This window comes from Suncus etruscus, chromosome 7 (genome assembly GCF_024139225.1).
Source record: "Suncus etruscus isolate mSunEtr1 chromosome 7, mSunEtr1.pri.cur, whole genome shotgun sequence".
In the NCBI taxonomy this organism is placed as follows: domain Eukaryota; kingdom Metazoa; phylum Chordata; class Mammalia; order Eulipotyphla; family Soricidae; genus Suncus; species Suncus etruscus.
Window position 1 is genome coordinate 8384551 of NC_064854.1, and position 21529 is coordinate 8406079.

At 49.9% G+C, this 21529-nt stretch overlaps 2 protein-coding genes across 2 annotated transcripts in view; one reads left to right on the plus strand and one right to left on the minus strand.

Moving 5' to 3' along the window:
• The first annotated feature begins 436 nt into the window (after positions 1–436).
• Positions 437–17752, plus strand: AURKA (aurora kinase A). The gene is given in 10 exon segments (XM_049776374.1): positions 437–478; positions 3253–3529; positions 6765–6819; positions 11592–11783; positions 13583–13721; positions 15138–15286; positions 17166–17340; positions 17429–17470; positions 17473–17523; positions 17525–17752. Coding segments are annotated over 10 exon segments (1200 nt in total). The 3' UTR covers positions 17603–17752.
• A 3506-nt stretch (positions 17753–21258) lies between these two features.
• Positions 21259–21529, minus strand: part of FAM210B (family with sequence similarity 210 member B) — a 5961-nt gene continuing 5690 nt past the window's right edge. The window contains exon 3 of the mRNA XM_049777042.1: positions 21259–21483. Coding sequence (XP_049632999.1) covers positions 21267–21483 — 217 coding nt within the window. The 3' untranslated portion in view covers positions 21259–21266. The remainder of the gene's footprint in view (positions 21484–21529) is intronic.

Here is a 21529-nt window from a genome sequence, read left to right on the forward strand (position 1 = left end):
GTGGGCTCCAGAGACCATATGGGATGGCAGGGGTGGACCCCTGGTTGGCCATGTGCAAGGCAAAGGCCCTTTCTGACACCTACTTTCAGACTTGACTGGACTTTGGCAACGGTGGGGTTAGTGAGGGGTCTGGGGGCACAGTGACCAGGGCCTAAGAGAAGGATTGAAGGTGAGGGGAGACTGCTGAGGAGATCTGGAGTGGCAGGTGGGATGATTTCAGTGTTTTGAAGACCATGGGAGCTGGCAGGGGCGATTTCCCCTGAGCATCCAACCTCAAAATCTGCCGTCAGGCCCAGGAAGACGTGAGGATGGCAAAGGGATGTGTAGACCCTGCATTTTGGGCCTTTTGCCCCAGAATCCGATGCCCTGCTAGCATTGGCAGTGCTTGGAGGTGGGGACCGGCTTAAATTGAAAGTTCTTTTTCTCTTTCAGCATCATGAACTGGCCTAAAGAAAACTATGGCTCAGGACCCCTAAAGGTACGTGCCAACAGAGGGTTGGTAGAACCACATGGCAAGCACTTCTACATCCGATCCTTGGGCGCACTCCAGTTTCCTCTGTCCCTGTCCTGGACTTGAAGTGGCCAGTCCCTCCTTGGCATTTGTGCTCTTGCCCTGGTAACTCTGTTTGCTTTTTACTTTGTCTGAGAGCGAGGGTTTAACGCCCTGTGCTTGGCCTTTGGAGGCTTCTGTCTGCACCAGGTGCTTAATACCTACCCATAACTACAAGCTTGCCAAGCTCTTTGCTGGAGCTGTTCTGTCTACTGCACAGGGCACTGCGAGATCCAGAATGCCAGGGACCATTTCCAGGGGCCCCAGTCTGAGGCAGGTTCCTGACTTTGAAGAACTGCGAACCCTTTGGAGGCACTATGTACAGGTCCTGTACATGGACAGGACCACATCTTTTTTGTTTGTTTTCGTTTTTGGAACACACCTGGTGGCGCTCAGGGGTTACTCCTGACTCTGCACAGAAATCATTCCTGGCAGGCTCAGAGGACCATATGGGATGCCAGGGATCAAACCTGGGTCAGCTGCGTGCAAGGCAAATGCCCTACCCACTGTGTTGTCACTTCGGCCCAGGACTATGTTTTATGCAGGAGCTGTGGATACCCATGTGGGCCAAGTCATTCATTGGAGGGGCTGAGCCAGCAGAAGTGAGGCAGTCACTCAGGAACCCTGTGTTTGTGGAACAAGGGGGTGAATCAATCTCATATCAGTAATCACCCAACTTTAGTTTAGAAAAGGGCTAACTTGAGCTGCCATGTTTGTCTGTTATTGGGGAAAAGATCCTTAGCAGAAATTGGAGAAAATATTGGACTTCCTGAATGCTTGCTGTATTGTGGATGTTCCTAGTTTTATAAGTAATTGACTTTCTTTTCTGTCAGGGCAGGGTGAGGAGGTAGGAGTCCTCCAGGAGATCTTGGCCACCAATGTGTGGGTCTGAGGGCTTGGTGTTTCTCGAGATCCTCCAAGCCCCTTGGACAGGGCTGGGGGCCTCTTCCTAAGGCTACACCAAGACTGCCTGGCGGGGGTGAGGTGGGAGATGTGTCATGCTGGGATTCAAACCAGGCTTGGCTACAGGCCAGGCTCGCACCTTAACCCGGAGGTATATGTCCATCTTGGTTTTTTTTGGTTTGTTTTGTTATGTTTTTGTTTTCGGGCCACAACGGTGCATCTCAGGGGTTACTCCTGACCATGCGCTCAGAAATCGCCCTGGCTTGGGGGACCATGTGGGACACCAGAGGATCGAACCTCGGTCTGTCCTAGGTTAGGGCTTGCAAGACAAGCCTTACTGCTAGCGCCACCGCTCTGGCTCCCCATCTTGATTTTTTTATTTTTTATTTTTTATTTTGGGGACCTCCCAAGCTTGGGAGGTTTAGTGTCAGTCCGGGTGATACATGGCCAACTTGGCTTGCCAGTTCAGTGTTGGGGTGGGGGTGCCCTGCAGTTCTGGGGTTTCAGGTCTAGTCCCTTGGTCCTCCAGCCCTATGAGCTGGCCTCTGGCTCCTGGCCTTGGACCTTCTCAGGCCAGCAAAGTGCTCGTGCTTACTCCATCCCCAGCAAAGTCTCCCCAAGCCACCCCTTTTACTCAGACTGCCGCCATGCCGCCTCAGTTAACTATGCTTGTCCTGTCCTTTGCAAATCTATTTTTGGTAATTTATTTTTATTTGTATTTATTTATTTTAGTTTTTGGGTCACACCCAGCAGGGCTCAGGTGTTACTCCTAGCTCTATCTATGCTCAGAAATCGCTCCTGGCAGGCTCGGGTGACCATATGGGATGCTGGGATTCGAACCACCGACTTTCTGCATGCAAGGCAAACACCCTATCTCCATACTATTTCTCCAGCTCCTATTTTTGGTAATTTCTAAATATCCTGTAGTCTTTAGATTTAGTAGCTCTACTTTGTAAGTAGTTGACAAGGAATCAACTACTTAGAGCGCTGAGGACAGAGTTATAGGACTGCGTGGAGGGCATTTGCCTTGCACTCCTAGTTCCAGAGAAACCTGTTTTGGTAAAAAGTAGTCTATTAACAGCTTCATTCCCAGCATTGGTGGGAGGGGATGGGCAGTGAGATTAGCAGGCAGGTCCACCGAGACATGGAGAAGAAACACAAATGCACACTCATACACCTACTAGCATGCCTGCTCTTCCCAGCCCTTGTCTTATGATCTGGCATGCCTTCAAACCACTGCCCATGCAGCCCCTGGTTGTGGAGATAGAAAGGGAGGGGCTGGGGCAATGGCACAGCGGTAGGGTGCTTGCCTTGCACGTGCTAACCTAGGGCAGACAGCAGTTTGATTCCCCAGCGTTCCATATGGTCCTCCGAGCCGGGAGTAACCCCTGAGCATCACCAGGTGTGGCCCCAAAACAAACAAACAAAAGGGAGGTTTGCCCTGAGATTTCCTGTCTGAGGAAGATGCATGTCTGGAGTCCCAGCCCTCTTCTTTCTTCCTCGAATAACATTTCTACTGCACGTAGCCCCACCAGCCCCGTCCTCTGCTCCCTGTTTTATTTGACTTTAATTTGTTAAACACTTGCTTAAACAAGGTTGTTCATAATGCAATTGGTTTATTTTTCCTCCCACAGATACCGAGTTGTTCATGATTGTTAGTCATACAATGTCCATCCCCTTTCACCAGTGCACATTTCACGCCACCAGTGTCCCCACTTTCCCTCCTGCCATGTTCCAGAGGGTTCTATGCGGAGTTTCAGGTCACCCTCCTCACGCCACTTCTCCTTCCTCCCACCTAGGCTGCAACTCTCCTGGGTCACGGTCCGAAGCGTGTGCTGGTGCCGCAGCCCTCTCAGAACCCACCGTCTGCAAGTGGTGGCCAGGCCCAGCGGGTCTTGTGCCCATCCAATTCCTCCCAGCGCCTCCCTGCACAAGCCCCAAAGGGCGTCCCCGGCCACAGAGCGGTTCAGAATCTGAAGCACAAGCAATTGCAGGCCACTAGTATAGCTCGTCCTGTCTCTCAGCCCTCCAACAGCAGCACCTCAAAGAGTGAGCAGGTCTTGCCACCGGAAGCTGGTAAGTGGGAGCCAGCTTCGATCCCTAGTGGTACGGAGGGAGGGAGGGAGGGTGTGTGTGTTGGAACGGGAACCAGGGGAGCCTCAGACACGAGAAGCAGGTGCTTTGTGTCTGACTTGAATTCCTGGCCTGGATAGTCCTGGTGTTTGTTTTTTTTTAGGGAAAGGGAATGGTTTAGACCACACCTCGTAGTGCTCAGAGCTTACTCATCCCTAGCTCTGCACTCAGGGATCAGAGGGACCTTGTTTCATGCTGGGGGTTGAACCCAGGTGGGCCAGACCTAGAGATGGCACAGTGGGGCAGGCATTTGCCTTGCATGTGGCTGACCTGAGTTTGATTCCTGGCATTCTCATGTCATGGTCCCCTGAGCACCGCCAGGAGTGAGTCCTGAGCACAGAGCCAGGAGGAGGAACTCCGAATCATTGTTGAGTGTGGACCAAAATATGAACCAAAAAATTGTGGACAAAAAACAACAACAACAAATAAAACCACCACCAAAAAAAGCAAGGCAAGTGCCCTCCCTGCTGGTCTCTGGCTCCAGCCTCCAGAACAGCTGTTCTTTATGGGCTTAAGAAATGGATTGTTGGGACAGGAGAGATAGCACAGCAGTTGGGCATTTGCGGTGCATGTGGCCGACCTGGGAGGGGCCCAGCATCCCATATGGTCCTCTGAGTCTGCCCGGAGCAATTTCTGAGCACAGAGCCAGGAGTAACCCCTGAGTGCCACTTGTTGTGGTGGTTCAAAAACCAATCAATCAATCAATAAAGTTAAAGAAAAGAAAAGGACTGTTGGGTGGCAGGAGGGAAACTGGAGACTGGGTGGACAAGAGTAGTTACTTCAAGAACAGAGGGATGGTGTTGGGCAATGGTGGACCTGAAACTGCATCATCATTAGCTTTGCAACTTTGTGAGGCTAGAAAGATAGTAGGGTGTGTAGGGTGTTGGTTTGCCTTGGATCCAGGCAAAGATCCCTGACATCCCATAAGGCTCTCCGGAACCCGCCAGGGGTGATCCCTGAGCATGGCCTGGTGTACCAAAGTTTAAAAAAGTAAATTATCAAAAAAAAAAAAAAAAAGTGGAGGGAACGCCAAACCCTACCACTGCAGCACCCCTTCTTTTTCTTGTTTTGTTTTGATTTGTTAGTTTTTGACTTTATTTTTCTTCTTTCCTCCACTTTTCACTTCCCTTTTCACTCCTGTGGTTTTTATTTGGTGATTTTTTTTTTCTTTTCTCATTAGCCGGGTGCATTTTTTTCTTCTTTTTCTCTTTTGGTAGTTGCAGCCAATTTTTTTTTCTCTACCTTTTTTTTTCTTTTTTTCTTTCTTTTTTCTTCTTATCCTTTTTATCGCAAACGACAACAGAATAGACAATCTACAACAAACTATAAAGTGGAGACCAGTTGCACTAGTATGGGGGGAAAGGGAGGGCGATATGAGATGCATGCTGGAAACGAGGGTAGAAGGAGGACAGCACTGGGGTGGGAGTGCCCCTCATTCATTGTCACTATGTACCATAAATAATGCTGTGGAAAAAAAAGTAAATTATATTTTTTGTTCGTTATTTTGGCCACACCCAGTAGTAACACTCGGGTTACTCCTGGCTCTGCACTCAGAAATTGCTCCTGGCTTGGGGGACCATATGGGATGCTGGGGGATCGGACCAAGGTCCGTTCTAGGCTAGTACTTGCAAGGCAGATGCCTTACCGCTTGCTCCACCCTCCGGCCCTAAAAGTAAATTTTTAAAAATTTATTTATTTTTGGAATTCGCTGTGATGTAAGAAAAGCACAAGTTGTCCTAATTTTGCAATGAGGATTTAGACTCCTTTTGGGGCCTGGGCAGAACCTGTGTGTCCAGCTATGTGGCAGACAGGCCAAGCTTTCAGCAAGTACCTGCTGGAGAAAGGGCAGGGACATGCGGGGGTTCTGTGGGTGGGGCGCTAAATGGAGGGGAGGAAGATGCTGCTGGCAGGTACTCATAGGTGGAGCACAGGGGCACAGCTGGCCAGGGTGTGCGGGGGTCATGGGTACCCCGAGGAGGGGCTGCTGGCCTGCCTGTTAAAAGAGCGTATCCCCGATGGTGTCCGGGGTGAATGCTGGCCCTGGCATGCATGTGAAGGTTGCTTTGTGTGGTCTCCCCATTATTGGTGGGGTCTCCACCTCCACAAAGTGTCTGTCCGCTTCCCCGCTGAATTAGAAACTTGAACGAGGGAGGGAGCCTGCCCCCCCCCCGCCCCCACCCCCCCAGTGACTCCTCAGAGCTGTGGGCAGGATGAAAGATGCCAGCAGATTTGAGGGTGTGGACTCTGGGTGGCTGTCGGAGGGTGGGCAATTCTTATGGGGGGACATTAGTTGTACCAGCAACACCATTGAGGGCCCATGTGGGCTTGGACTTGGGGTCTGTTCCCAGTCTGCTGAGGCCCCAATGTTGGGCATGAATTCAGGGTCTGAGCCTCCCTGGTGCCATCGATCCAACCAGGCACTTCAACCCCTTCCTACAGCTGATTTCTTGTGCTTCCCTGTGTCTTTGGCAGCCTGGGCACCTTCTGTTCCTGCCTTGGGCAATGTGTGGAGGGGCAGGGCAATGCAGGCTTGTTTGTGAGATGCTGTTGATCTCTTGTGCGGGGCTGCTGGCCCCCCTGCTGGGGAGTAGGTGTCCAGAGTGGGGGTGGCCGTGAGTGGAAGGTTGGAGATCTGTCACCCTCAGATGCAGGCTTGGGAGAACCTGCACAGTGTAGTGTCTCTGGGCTCTCTGCTGCTTCTCAAATCTAGAGATTCTTTTTCTTTTGTTTTGGTTTTGGGCCACACCCAGCAATGCTCAGGGGTTGCTTCTGTCTCTGCATTTAGGAATTACTCCTGGCAGGCTCAGGGGACCAAATAGGGTGCTGGAGATGAAACTGCATGCCAGGTTGGCCTTCCATGCTGTATGCTGTTGCTCTGGTCTCATGTCTAGAAATTCTACAAAGACCACATGGGGGATTTGTGTTCTGGGTCTGAGGCCTCACTGAGCATCACCCTATCTGGAAAGTGCAACTTTAAGGCAAATAGGTACAGTGGGGCTTTGAAATCTAATTAGTGGATTTCTTTTGGATGTGATAAGGAAGTGGACCAAACTGCCGGTTAACTGAGGATGTGCTGTAATTCATCCCCGAGGAAACACGAATGAGCCCACACCCTTAGTATCATGGGAACCATTCTTTGAATCATCTCTACTCACATGTTTTTACTAATTCTTACTAGGAAATAATTCTGAAAAGGAACTGCAATCAAAACAGAAAAATGAAGACTCTAAAAAGTAAGGTCTCTCTTTGCAAAGTTCTGTACTCCTTCTAGAACACAGTTTTCATTGCACATCCAGTTATGGAATGTCTAAAATAGGCTTTAATGCTTTGGATTTTTTCTGAGACCGGGAGAGGGATGCTGGGAGATGGTACAGCAGGAGGGTGTTTGCCTTGCATGTAGCCAATCCAGGTTTTGGTCCCTGGCACCACAGATTGATCACCAATCTTGCCAAGAGTGATCTCTGAGGGCCGGGGTTAACAGAGCTTGCAGAAGGACGGCAGTTTGAATCCCGGCGTCCCATAGGGTCCCCCAAGCCTGCCAGGAGCGATTTCTGAGTGTAGAACCAGGAGTAACCCTGAGTGCTGCACGGTGTGACCCAAAAACCAAAAAAAAAAAAAAATAGTGATCTCTGAATGCAGAGATAGGAAAAAGCCCTAGGGTGAGTGGCCCCAGAGACAAATTTTTTTAAACTGGAAAATTGGGTTTACTGATGAATACTTTAGACTAGAATCCCACTTGTAACTGCTTTTCAATATAGAAAAAGCTTTGATCGCTGTTGCGATTGAATAAGTCAGTTAGAAATTTCTCTTCCACTCAGAAGTCATTATGTATACTTTACATGTTTATATACTTTGTTTTCTTTTGTTTTTGTTTTTTGTTTGTTTTTGGGTCACACCCGTTGGTGCTCAGGGGTTACTCCTGGCTGTCTGCTCAGAAATAGCTCCTGGCAGGCACGGGGGACCCTATGGGACACCGGGATTCAAACCAACCACCTTTGGTCCTGGATCGGCTGCTTGCAAGGCAAACGCCGCTGTGCTATCTCTCCGGGCCCATGTTATTTTTTTTTTAAAAGTGTATACGCTCTGGAGAACCATTTATGCTGCTGGGGATTGAACCTGGGCTGGCCTTGTGCAAGGCAAGCACTTAGTGTGCTGTTGCATCTCTGGCATGCTCCCCAATATTTTCTCTTTCCTATAGACTCATTTGTGTAATTCCCTCAAGTTCCCTCCGTTTTGTTACAAATAGTAAAATTTGAACTAATTTTTATTTATTTAATTTTGTTTTGTTTTGTTTTTTGGGACACACCCAGTGACGCTCAGGGGTTATTCCTGGCTCCGTGCTCAGAAATTACTACTGGCAGGCTCGGGGGAACATATGGGATGCTGTGGGTCGAACCCAGGTCCGTCCAGGGTCTGCTGCATGCAAGGCAAACTCCCTACCACTGTGCTATCTCTCCGACCCCTGAACTAATTTTTAATATGTAATTAGTATTTCATTGTACTAACATGCTGCATCTTGACTCGATCTACAGCAAACATTTTGTTTGCTCTCAGATTTTAGTTATTGCAAATTCCACTGCAGTAAACATTAGGGATGAAAAAAATTCGGGGATACTTTTTGGGTCTTTTTATTGCCTAGTAGACATGTTGAAGTAGGACTGTTGGGTCCCTTGGTTGTCCTTGGCTTCGTACTGAGGACTGTGATCTTAGTATTGGGCATCACATTTGGGTGGTGCTGGCTCCCGCCCTTCATGCTCTTGATTACCTTGCAAGATTCTGATATTTGGGGTTGGAGCGATAGCACAGTGGGGATGGAGTTTGCATTGCAAGTGGGCCAGTCTGGGTTCAATCTCCGGATTCCCATACGGTCCCCAGAGCACTGTTAGGAGTGATTCCAGAACACAGAGTTAGGAGTAACCCCTGAGCACCACTGGGTAGGGTCCCCCTCCCCACCAAAAAAAAGATTTTGAACTTTTCTTTTTCGATTTTGTTTCTGGGCCACCCCAGTGTTACTCAGGGCTTACAGTTTTAGGAATTGATCCCTGCAGTTTGGGGGTCCATCTGTGGGGTCCCCGTTGTGCTGGTTACAGCCCACATGTCTTAGCCACCTTGTGACCTTTCTTGCTACCTGTTCTGAAGCTGCAGGAAGTTCCATTAGTGTCAGTTTTCCACAGTGGCCCCATGAATTTAGTTTCTTCCACAGCCGTGAGGCTCCTTTTTTTTTTTTTCTCAGCCTCTCCAGCACTGTTTACTGCTATTTTTATTGCATTTTCAGGACCTATGTTTATAATGATGTTGGCCTTTCTGGTTTGGTGTCCAGTTACTGTACTTGACCTTCACTGAAGTGCCCAGATTGTCCCCCACTCTTCTCAGATCCCTCCTGCCTACCTGGTCTTTCCTACTCTTCTTTCTGCCCATGAATCTGTCGGTATTGGGGTGTGGGCCTCTCCTTATGTACTTCTGTAGCTCACAACTTGGTAAACTGTTGGGTGTTCGTTCTTCTCCCAGTAACACAGTGCCCTCCGGTTCCATTCCTGTTGTAGTGAACCACATGGTTTCAGCCATTTTAGAGCTGTGAGAGCTTCCATCTTATTTATGTCTAGACCACAGCTTCTTCATACATTCACCTTGTGAACTTTCAGACTGGCCTGTATTCTGTCTATTGGACATTTGTCATTGTCTTAAAAATATTGAGGGTCACCACTGGTGGTGCTTAGCGCTTGGGGATCACTTCTGGTAGAGTTCATGGGACCCGTGCTGCCTGTTACCCCCACTCTACTCAGTTGTTTGTTTTGAATTTATCAGTCCTTTGCTGCTGGCTTTGAGTTCCTCCAAAGACTTCTAGCCTTGAAATTATGGAACTTTCCACCTATGTTCTAGCATCAGATAGCAACATAGACACTCTGGGCCTTAGACCTATGTCTCTAATGCGTGTATTTTTAAATTTATTTAAAAACTTTTATATAAATCTTTATTTAAGCACCATGATTACAAGCATGTTTGTAGTTGGGTTTCAGTCATAAACAGAATACCCCCCTTCGCTAGTGCAACATTCTCACTACCAATGCTCCCCCTTATTTAAACTTTTTAAGTTAAGAAAATACATTTTCTGAACACCGGGCAGTGTTCAGGGATTAGCCCTGAATCTGTGCTCAGGAATCATTCCTCGCAGTGCCCAAGGGACTGATGGGACACAATGGATTTATCCAGGGTTGGCCACATGCAAGGCACAGGCCTTACCCACTTCTCCTTCAGTCTGAGTTGGAAAGTGGTCTAGCTTCAATTTTTTGCATGTGTCTAGATTTTCCAGACATTTGTTAGATGTTTTCTCCATCATATAACTATTCTCATCTCCGTGTGCTATAAATGATTCAGATTTTTTTTTAAACTTTATTTATTGATTGATTGATTGTTGGTTGTTGGGCCACAGCTAGTGGTGCTCAGGGGTTACTCCTGGCTCTGCACGCAGAAATCACCCTGGCAGGCTGGGGGACCACATGGGATGTCAGGAATCAAACTGGGTCCCTCCCAGGTTGACCACATGCAAGGCAAATGCCCTACCACTGTGCTATTTCTCCAGCCCCTGGTTTAGTTTTTCTTGGTTTTTACTTTTTGCTCCCATTGGTGCTCAGGGATCACTCCTGCCAGGGCTTGGGGACCATATGGGTTGCTGGAGATAGAACCTAGGTTGGCCTCATGCAAGGCACCACGTGCTTTACTGCCTGACCTTTCTCCAGCCCTCGTGAATTATTCCTTATTATCAAGCGTGGTGATACTATATCTATTTCCCAGACATTATCTAGGAGCTTCCTCTGAATGGTTCTTGGCTGGTCTTTCTCAAGTGACGATGCTGGGACAGTCCACAAGAGTTGTCGCAGTAGCCTTGGGAAGAAGAGTGATAGGCCAGTTAAGTTTAGGAACCTCTCCTCTCACCTGGAATTCAGGAGGAGGAGCTGGAAATGGGGGATGGTGCAGAAAGATGAAAAGAAAGGACAGAGCATTCTGCACAAAAGGGTGTGTTTCCCCCCCCCCCCCCCAAGCACATCCCTGGCCCAATGGATCTGACTGTGCTCTCTGGGCTCCACCCTTCCGCACCAGTGTTTCCAGCAGTAGTCTGGCTACTCAGCTTGCCTTTTGTTTGGGGTTAACAGAGCTCAGGGACCTCATGGAGCTACTTCCTGCTGACTGTTCCAGGCAGTTCTTTAGCACTGAACACCCTGAACAAGACTTTTTTTTTTTGAACACAGACTCTTTGCCTTACTGATTCAGCTCCTGCTGTCTTGGGGAAATGGGGTGAATATTGCTGCCACGTCATTGGCTGGATTCTTGTGGGTACATGCTGGATATGTGGTGGATCTTGCAATAGAAATTATTTTGAGATGAATTAAAGAAAGCAAGCTGCAACTCTCAAAAATGAGACCTACATGGGGCTGGAGCGGTGGCGCAGCGGTAGGCCGTTTACCTTGTATACGGCTGACCTAGAACAAACTGTGGTTCCATTTCCCGGTGTCCCATATGGTCTCCCGAGCCAGGAGCAATGTCCTTTTTTTGGGGTTTTTTTTTTTTTTTTGGTTTTTGGTTCACACTTGGCAGCGTTCAGAAATTGTTCCTGGCAGGCTCAGGGGACCATATGGGATGCCGGGATTTGAACAACCGACCTTCTGCATGCAAGGCAAATGCCTTAGCCCCATGCTCTCTCTCTGGCCCAGGAGCAATTTCTGAGCACAGAGCCAGGAGTAACAGGAGTAATCCCTGAGTGTCACTGGGTGTGGCCCAAAAACAAAAACAAAACAGAACCAAAAAAATGAGACCTGCAGTCTATCGACTGAATCGATTTTTGCAAAGATCTATTTCCTTCACCTCATAGCTTTAAAAAACTTTGGGTGGGTGATGCCAGGTACTGAATTAGGGTTTCCCTCTTGGGAAGGCCCAGTGGTGCTCTGCCCCGAAGCCTCCTGGCTGGCGCCTGCTTTCTCCACACCTGACCATGCTCGCTCTTTTCCAGGAGGCAGTGGGCCCTGGATGACTTTGAGATCGGCCGCCCACTGGGGAAGGGAAAGTTTGGCAACGTTTACCTGGCCAGAGAGAAGCAGAGCAAGTTCATCCTCGCCCTGAAGGTGCTGTTCAAGGCTCAGCTGGAGAAGGCGGGCGTGGAGCACCAGTTGCGGAGGGAAGTGGAGATCCAGTCCCACCTGAGGTGAGTGCTCGCGCCCCGTGGATGTGCTCCAGTTTGCTTTTGTGGGGCCCCACTGGCAGAGTGGGAAGAGACGAGATGTGGGACACTGAAAGCCTGGCTCTCTCCCTGGCATCAAATCCATTTCTTGGGACTGGAGAGCTAGCACAGTAGTAGGGCGGTTGCTTTGCATGTGAGGGGGCCGGTTCGATTCCTGGCATCCCATATGGTCTCCCAGCCTACGAGGGGCGATTTCTGAGTGCAGAGCCAGGAGTAGCCTCTAGTTCTGTTGGGTGTGTCCCAGAAACTAATCAATCAATAAATAAAGTGGGGAAAAAATCCATCTCTGGGGCCGGAGAGATAGCATGGAGGTAGGGCATTTGCCTTGCATGCAGGACGGTGGTTTCAATCCCAGCATCTTATATGGTCCCCGGAGCCTACCAGGAGCAACTTCTGAGTGTAGAGTCAGGAGTAACCCTGAGCACTACCAGGTGTGACCCAAAAACAAAACAAAAAAATCCATTTCTTTTTGTGGGGTCAGATGGGGAGGTGATGTTCAGGCCACACCCAGCAGAGATTAGGGGCTATTACGGTGTGAATTTGACGCCCTGTTCCATGTCACTTGTCTGTTCCCCACTCTCCACATACTAACTGTTTTGTGCTCACAACCAAGGGTTTGACACCCTGGATATTGTTCATGGCCTTATTTTATTTCTCCATATATCACAGAGAAAGGCCAAGCGTTTGGCACCACTGGTCTTGTTCACTCCTTATTTGTTTCCTCTGGGTATCAGAGAAGTGAGATGATCCAGTCTTGTCCTCTCTCTCTCACTGAACATTATCCCTGACAGTTCTAGTCAAGCATTGTTGAGATTTCCTCTGTGCTTCTTGCAGCTACCTTCTTCTCTCTCCCTGTTCTGGTTGTTTGGTTGTTTCTGTATCGTGGTGATTGGACTTGGTGCTCCAATGGACATAAGTATTTTTGAGTTAATGTTTTTGTGTTTTGGGGTCTATACTCAAAAAAGTGGAGTTACTGAGTCACATGGAAGTTCTGTTCTGTTATTTACTTTTTTCTTTTGGGGCCACACCAAGCAGGGAGTGTTCAGGAGTGTTACTCCTGACAGGCTTGGGGAACCATGTGGGATGCTGGGAATCAAACTCGGTCGGTCTGTCTGTGTACAAAGCAAATGCTCTCCCCGCTGTGCTATTGCCCTGAATTTCCCCTACCTCCCACCCCTACATTATTTTTTTCCCCACACATCTGATGGTGCTCAGGGCTTCGTCCCAGGTCTCAGCTTAGGGATCACTACTGGCAGGTTATTGGGACCATATGTGGTATAGGAAAATCAAACCCATGTTGGTGACATGCAGGACCAGTACTCTCCTGTGTACTACCTTTCCCGCCCCATGATCAGCAAAATTCTTTTCTTTTGTTTTGTTTGTGGTTTTTGGGTCACACCCGGCAGTGCTCAGGAGTTATTCCTGGCTACAGGCTCAGAAATTGCTCCCGGCAGGCACGGGGGACCATATGGGGCGCCAGGATTTGAACCGATGACCTCCTGCATGAAAGGCAAACGCCTTACCTCCATGCAATCTCTCCGGCCCCTCAGCAAAATTCTTAAGGATTATAGCTGCAGAAGGCAAGTATCTTACTGGTATTCGCTCGACCACTGCTCCATCCTCGATAGGGTCGGGTAGAAAGAAGAGGGGAGGCACTGAGCAGAACTAGTTTTTACCCCTGATTCACACCAGCGATTTGGTGAGTACTTTGCACATGTTCTTGTCCCAGGTAACCAATTGATTGTATGCTTGCACTGTTGCAGGCACCCCAACATTCTGCGACTCTACGGCTATTTCCATGACGCTACCCGAGTTTACCTGATTCTAGAATATGCACCTCTTGGCGCTGTCTACAGAGAGCTCCAGAAACTGTCCAAGTTTGATGAGCAGAGAACTGCAACTGTAAGTTAGTCGTTTTTTTTTTTTTTTGTTTTTGAGACATATCTGACGACACTCGGGTTACTTCTGGCTCTCCACTCAGAAATTACCCCTGGCATGCTCAGGGAGCATATGGGATGCTGGGGATTGAACCTAGGTCAGCCGTGTATCCTTCCTGCTGTGCCAAAAAATTTTATTATTTATTGTGCAGTGGGTTTTGTCTTTGGGATGTTAGTGCTCAGAAGTGACTGCTGGTGGGCTTGGGGTACCATATAGTTTATGAGGTGCTAGAGATCAAACCCAGGCTAGGCTGGTTGTGTGCAAGGCCAGTGCCCTCCCTGTTGTCCTCTGGCCCTCTTGCACACATGTAAACTGTCTAGTGGCCCCAGAATTTAAGATTTAAGATTAGATTTAAGAATTAAGATCAGGGGCCGGGCGGTGGTGCTAGAGGTAAGGTGCCTGCCTTGCCTGCGCTAGCCTTGGATAGACCGCGGTTCGATCCCCCGGCATCCCGTATGGTCCCCCTAGCCAGGAGCGACTTCTGAGTGCATAGCCAGGAGTAACCCCTGAGCATCACCGGGTGTGGCCTAAAAACCAAAAAAAAAAAAAAAAAAGAATTAAGATCAGAATTTGAGGGGCCGGGCGGTGGTGCTGGAGGTAAGGTGCCTGCCTTGCCTGCGCTAGCCTAGGACAGACCGCTGTTCGATCCCCCGGCGTCCCATATGGTCCCCCAAGAAGCCAGGAGCAACTTCTGAGCGCATAGCCAGGAGTAACCCCTGAGCGTCACAGGGTGTGGCCCAAAAACCAAAAAAAAAAAAAAAAAAATCAGAATTTGATCTTAGTTTTAAAAATGGGAATTGACTCTAGTACTAATGACTTTAACAATACAATTAGTTAACTTTGGGTCGAAGTGTTAGTACAACACTAGGCCGTTTGCCTGGTACGTGACCGACCCAGGATGGACCCGGGTTCAATGCTCAGTATCCCATATGGTCCTTTGAGCTGCCAGGAGTAATTTCTGAGCACGGAACCAGGAGAAACCTTTGAGCGCTGTCAGGTGTGCGTCCCCCCACCCCCACCCCACTCCAAGGCAGTTTACATGTCTAGCTCTCTTAGACCAGCTTTCCCATATTGGCTTTTTTCTTTGGATGATACTGGGGATTGAACTCGAGTGAAATGTGCTTATTTTGAACCCAGTTTGGCCAAAATCCTGTGGCTAGGCCCAAATTGCACGTGGCGGTATCGTTTGTGGGCTGACTTGTGCCATACTGACCGAGGGATAATTGACTAAGACATCACCTGTGTTTGTAGCTCTTTAAAGCATAGATAATAGGTCACATTGGCTGATGGCTTTCCTCTCAGAGAGGAGACTCCATTCTAACCTCGAGTCATGCTCTCTTAGCACCAAGGCGTGTTTCTGAAGTCCGTGTTTTCCCACAGTACATCACGGAGCTAGCCAATGCCCTTTCGTACTGTCACTCGAAGCGAGTCATCCACCGGGACATCAAGCCCGAGAACCTGCTGCTGGGGTCGACGGGGGAGCTGAAGATCGCAGACTTCGGCTGGTCTGTGCACGCCCCCTCCTCCAGGTGACACTCCGGGCAGAAGGGGACTGGGGGGCTCAGAGACACTGGACTGGTTCAGGACACACAATTCAGGCTTCATGGGGTGAGGGTGTCAGCTTTGTAGGAAACCCCGATTCTGCAGCTGTGCGAGTCACCGTATGCTTCAAGCCTGTGATTGAAAAGGCCAGGGAAGAGATGACGAGAGTGACTGGCAGTGAGGGTTGCCGTGGGGGCCAGGTGGGCGTGTCAGGGACTTGGGTTGCGCTGGGTCACACTGGGCTTGGTCTGCAGGCTTAGCTCGTCCTATTCCCTTTAAAGCACAGAAATGAGCAAATGTTAAGTATAGTTAAGCGAATCCTCTGAGTGAAGCTAATGTGTTCTTTGCTTTTAAACTCGAGTTTAAATGGACACCGGAACTTGCTAGTGGCATGCAGTTGGCTCTGAGTGAAAGAACAGCCAGAATCTGGCTGCTTTAACTGCCCATATCCAGCTGTTCCTGCAGGGGCTGCCGTGCAGTGGAACTGATAGACAGATGGACTTTAGGCATCTGCAACTGCTAGGGTCCCTGTGACTTCCAGGGAAGGACAGCCATGTCAATGGTGTCCGATCCCAAGCTATTGTGTGCCCTGTTTGGAAGTCCCCTTCCTCCCTGGTCAGCTCAGCTCAGCCCAGTGGGGTGCAGGGGGAGAGTTCTGGAGAGTTGCTGGCAGCCCTGAGTGGAGTGACGGAAGGTTCGGGCACATGAGGCAGTAGGCACATAGCTTCCAGCACTGAGGAGGGGTGAGTGACCAGAGAGAGCAGAGACCCTGATGCTCTGTCCCTCTTTAGTTCCAGACTGGCCTTTGCGAGGATTCCAATGCCCGGAATTGCAGGGTGGGGTTGCACTTAGTGGGATCAGAGGGTTCATACTTAGCTGTTCACCAGCCTGCCCAGGGCTTTGGCTCAGTCTACCAGTTTCTCCCTCTGGCCTGCATCTTCTCTTTTTGTGAACCTCTGAGAAAAAGACTGTGATGTCTGGCCTTGTCCTCTTTAGTGTCGATACCCAGAAATGTACATCAAAATGCAAACAGGCTCGTGTCTTTTTATTTTTTCCCTTGGGCCACACCTGGTGGCTCTCGGGTTATTCCTGGCTCTGCACTCAGAAACTGTTTTTGACAGGCCCGGGGGGACCATGTGGGATGCTGGGAACCAAACCCAGGTCTGTCCTGGGTCTGCCATGTGCCAGACCTTACTGCAGTCCTATCTCTCTGGCCCAGGCTCGTGTCTTTTGGTCTAAATTTGAGCCAGTCCCCATATAACTTCTGACTAGAGTTTCACTTGATTTTGCCTCCTTTTGCGGAAAGCTGAAAGTCTGGTTTGAGGGCCCCAGCGGTGGATTTGGCAGGAGAGGGTCACCTGTCATCCCCAAGCTGTGTGTGCACTGGCAGGAGACGGGCATGTAGCGTGTGCCCAACCTGCCCTTCAAGTTGGGCCTTCTGCTGGCTACTGCTTCGCTCTCAGGACTCGAGATGGGCTGCTTAGAAGCGCCTTTCATATTTTCAGGCTCAAACTTCAGCTTCTTTCTTGTGCCACAGCAAACTGCTCAGTGCTCAGGGATCATCTTTGGTGGGGCTTGGCGGGGAGCCACGTGGCGTGCTGGGACTTGAACCTAGTTGGTTCAAAATCCTGGACCCTATTGTTTTGCCCTCTGGCCCCAGATTTCTGAACTCTCATCGCTCAGGGTTGGGAGGGTTGGGAGCTGATTTGGTTTGCTGGTATGGGATCTTGTGCGTCTCCCCGTCTTTTCCTACCAATACCCAGAGATTGTCCAGGGCAACCCTGGAGGTTGAGAGGGAGAAGGGCCGAGTGCTGAGCCAGTGGTGACAGATCTGGACCCCACTAACCTGCGCCCTCTCCTTTCCAGGAGAACCACCCTCTGTGGCACCCTGGACTACCTACCCCCGGAGATGATTGAAGGGCGGATGCATGATGAGAAGGTGGACCTCTGGAGCCTCGGTGTCCTTTGCTACGAGTTCCTTGTTGGAAAGCCACCATTTGAGGCGGAAACGTACCAGGAAACGTACCGGAGAATATCCCGGGTAAGACCTGTGCAGAGCCGGCCCCATCAGTCCCGCCTTTCGCATCGACTCTGTCACCTCCGTGACCAATGCCGCTTATCTGTTGCAGGTGGAAGTCACCTTCCCAGACTTCGTCTCAGAGGGGGGCGCGGGGACCTCATTTCCAGACTGCTGAAGCATTCTCCCAGCCAACGGCTGACTCTAAAGGGAAGTGCTTGAACACCCCTGGATCACGGCGAATTCGACCAAGCCGTCCAGTAGCCAGAAAGGCAAAGACTCGTAGGCCCGAGGGAGCTGCTTGCCCCGGGGCTGCTTCTGATGGCCGCATCCCAGTGTTCTGGGGCCTTCCCAGTCAGAATCTCACTCAGACAGACAGGCACGACCCCGAGAGACCGTGCTGGATCCCGCGACCTCACGGGTTTCCCAGGGCAAAGGTGAGGCTGACGGACCTGCTGTAGGAGGGGGGACCCGGTGTCGGCTGGGCAGCGTCCCAAGCAGGTAGGGGCTGTGCAATGATCTTCCACCTTTTTCATGGATGCGTGTTTGTAACTTATTGGGTGGCTAAGCCCGAAGCTGTCCAGAATGAATCTGTGATTCTCCTTCGTTAAAAATAAAGCGTTTTGTACAGGCACACTTTCCGATCCGTGGCAACCTGCTCGACCGGATTCTCTGCTCTCTCCCCTCCCCTCCCTGTCGGTCTGGGCTCCTGCAGGGAGGAGAACGCCTGTCAGGTGGGTTTCCGAATGTTCTGGGCTTTCAGCTCCAGGTCATGGCCTAGAGACTCCGCCAGAATCGAGGCTGCTGTCTGGAGCAGGAGTTCTGGCTTTCCTCCTGTGTCTGGAGGGGGAACCCTGAATTGCACCCAGTATTTCTTCGGACCGCCAGGTGCTGAGGGTCAACCGTGTGCTACAAGGCACATGCCTGATCGTGGAGTTTCCCAGTTTCCATTCCCCCACCCCCGGGCTGCATGGCCCAGCGTGGGCGAATGTGGTACTGTCAAGGATGTGTCAAGTTTCTGAACAAGCTGGCCAGAGCGATAGATAGCAGGAAGGGTGCTTAACCTTGCAGGGCAGACCCGGGTTCAAACCCTGGCATCTCCCCCCCCCCCCAACAATCAAAAATTGATTCAGAATCAAATCTGCAATGAGTTCTAGGCACCTGACAGGCATGTTGCATTTTCTGGAGAGGTGCGAGAAGAAACCTTTTCAGCAGCCAATGGCCAGAGGGACCTGGGTGATTGGTGCCAGAGGCTGGTGGCAGGCAGTGTCTCCCTCCCTCCCTTTCTGTGCAGCTGAGCCGTGTTTGTAGTTCTCCGGAAACACCACGACCCAATGTTTCTGCTCAGCCACAAGCCATGGGCTGAGCTGGGTGTTGAGGGGAAGGCAGCTCTTGCTGAAGGAGTCATTGTCGCAGGGCTGAGCTGGCCCCAAAAAAGGGATCCCCCTTTTTTTGGTTTTGGTTTTTGGGCCACAAAAAGTGATGCCGGGTTACTCCTGGCTATGCACTCAGAAATTGCTCCTGGCTCGGGGGACCATCTGGGACACCAGGGATCGAACCCAGGTTCGTCCTGGATCAGCCACATGCAAGGCAAACGCCCTACCACTGTGCTACGCTCTGGCTCCAGTGCACTGTTCGCTTCCGGCTCTAGTTCCTATGACAGAACTAACTGTGTCAGTCACCGCCCACACATTGTCACAGCATTCACCACTTCCCCCAGCCTGTTTCATAGCTGCCTGGCTTTCTGAAAGAGGAATGAAAAGATTATAGATTTTTTTGTTTGTTTTGATTTTGGGTCACACCCAACAGCGCTCAGGGGTTACTCCTGGCTCTACGCTCAGAAATAGCTCCTGGCAGACTCAGGAGACCATATGGGATGCTGAAATTTCGAACCACTGGTCCTTCTGCATGCAAGGCAAATGTCCTATCTCCATGCTATCTTTACGTCCCAAGATCATAGATTTATACAGATGTTTAAGCATCTTGCTTATTTAAGGTGAAAAAAAAGAAAGGCGGGTCTTTTTAAAATAGACAATCCAGCTTTATTCCACAGGCCCATAAAAACATTGTAAATACAAACACCTTGCTGGTGATTCAGAGAAATTTAGTTCCCTGACCCACTGCCCATCCTCCAGTTCCTGTGATCAAACCCTGGGCCGTGGGAGTGGAGTAGGGAGGGTGGGAAGAGAACACTATGGCTATCTAGTTTTATTGCTTGTCCTTGCATTCCACTCTTTCTCCCAGCGCAGAAGGAACGTTTAAGATTTAAGCCCTTTAAGCATGGAGGAATTTGCTGTTTTATTTATCTATTTTTATTTTCCTCATGGGAATTCCTAGGGATCAGAATGGTAGAGCACTGTCTTACAAGACTCTTAGGAGATCATCAATAGGATTAACTGATCCACACGGGAATTTGCCAGCACTGACCTGGCACACTGTTGGCCTGGTCAGCCACTGAAAAGCCTTTCGGAAGACCTCTGGCAGTGGGCTAAGTGAAAAGGAGAGAAAATACAGTGGTCAACTTGAAAGGTACCTGGCAAGTTAGAGGAAGACTGCATAAATCTAGGTGCTTGGCTACTCCTGGCTGTGCCTAGGCCTTTTCTCCAGTCCCTGCAAACAGTTGCCATGCGCAAACTGTCCATAGTTGGACCCTGGGGTCGAGGGTCAAGTCTCTAGCTTTGATGGTCATAGAAGCACAACTGGTGGCACACCGCCTCCATTCATGACTGACTGGGTCTCTGCGACTGTACCAGCACAGCAGAAATAGCTAAGGAGTCCACGAGGAGCTAACGCACCCATCACTCGTTCTACAGGCTGAAGTCTGTGCTTTTCCCTGATTTTTTTCAGTAGTAGGGATCAACCGCAGACAACTTCACATGCGGGAAGGCTATGCTCAATTACTGAACCACATCCCCCGAAAAATGTTTGTGTTGATGTTGGAGACAGAGCCCAAATCTCACACAGGCAGGGCTTGTGCTTTACTGCCGTGTTTCATCCCTGGCCTTGAGCTTACTCTCCCTAACAGGAGGGAAAAAGGAGGGGCACACGTTTGCACCCAAGGCTCCGCTCCCTCGTTATTTCAGAGCAGCTTCCCGTTGATAACGTTCCTTTTGCAAGAACGCTACAAAATCTTGTTCTGAAGAATTCAACTCAACCCCAAACTTAGCTAGACACTGTAAACATGTGACAGTCCTCTTGGAATGTTCAAGTTTAAGAGATGGAGGATCAGAAAAGCAAAGAGGATTTCAACTAGCCAAATGGTGGCGACAGGATCCAAGTCAGGCAAAGGCCTGCGTTTGTTTGGCCCAAACGTGCCCAAGTGTTCCTGACTTAGTGGAATGAAATTGGAGAGAGAAACACCACCTGCAGTGTAGATGTCGGCCTGTCAGCTCTGAAGGTGTTTGAGGATCAATGAAACTGCAATAGCTGGTCTTTCTCTCCCTCTAACCAAAATCTAACAAACATTAAAAGGCTGATGCTCAATTGGATCCTGATTACATGTTAACTTCTGCTTCGTTAATTGTACGGGCAGCAGCGGTGCAGATTATGGTGAATGAAACTGCAGGCAGCCGGATAAAAATCAGAGGAATGGGAATTAAAAAAGAAAAGAAAGAAAAGCTGAATGAATCGTTGCCCTTTAAAACAGAGGCAAAGATTCAACCCTGAGGACTTCTGTAGAGACTCCAACCCTCCTCCTGCCTCCTCTTCCTGAAGGAACAGTTCCTGGGTGACAGCGTGGTTTGAAATGGCATTTGTCATCCACAGCTGAGCCCAACGAGATCAGCAGGAACAAAACTTAAAAAAGAAAACAAAAAACAACCCAGGATCTTTGCTGGCCAAGGTCAGAGTTCTTCATGAGAACCTAGCAGTGAGCTCCCTGCCCCTGTCCATCCTCCACCCACCCCCCCCAAAGCCAACCCCCATCTAAGCCAGGGCTGGGCAGGAATGCGTCACGGCTTCGCAGCAGGAGGCTTGAAGAATCCCACTTTTCGTAAGTAGCGGACGAGCAGAGGCGCAGACACCAGGGTGATGCTGATCCTCACGGGCGCAAAGAGCTTGTGGATGGCGTAGGCCACCACGAAGGTGCTGGTGCCTGCCGCCAGCTTGGACTGCACCAGCGACTCTTGAAAGCCGAGTCTGAGCAGGAGGGCAGACATGTCCACGCCGCTGGAGGAGGGAGGGGAGAGGCACAGGACAGTGATGAAGCAAGCGG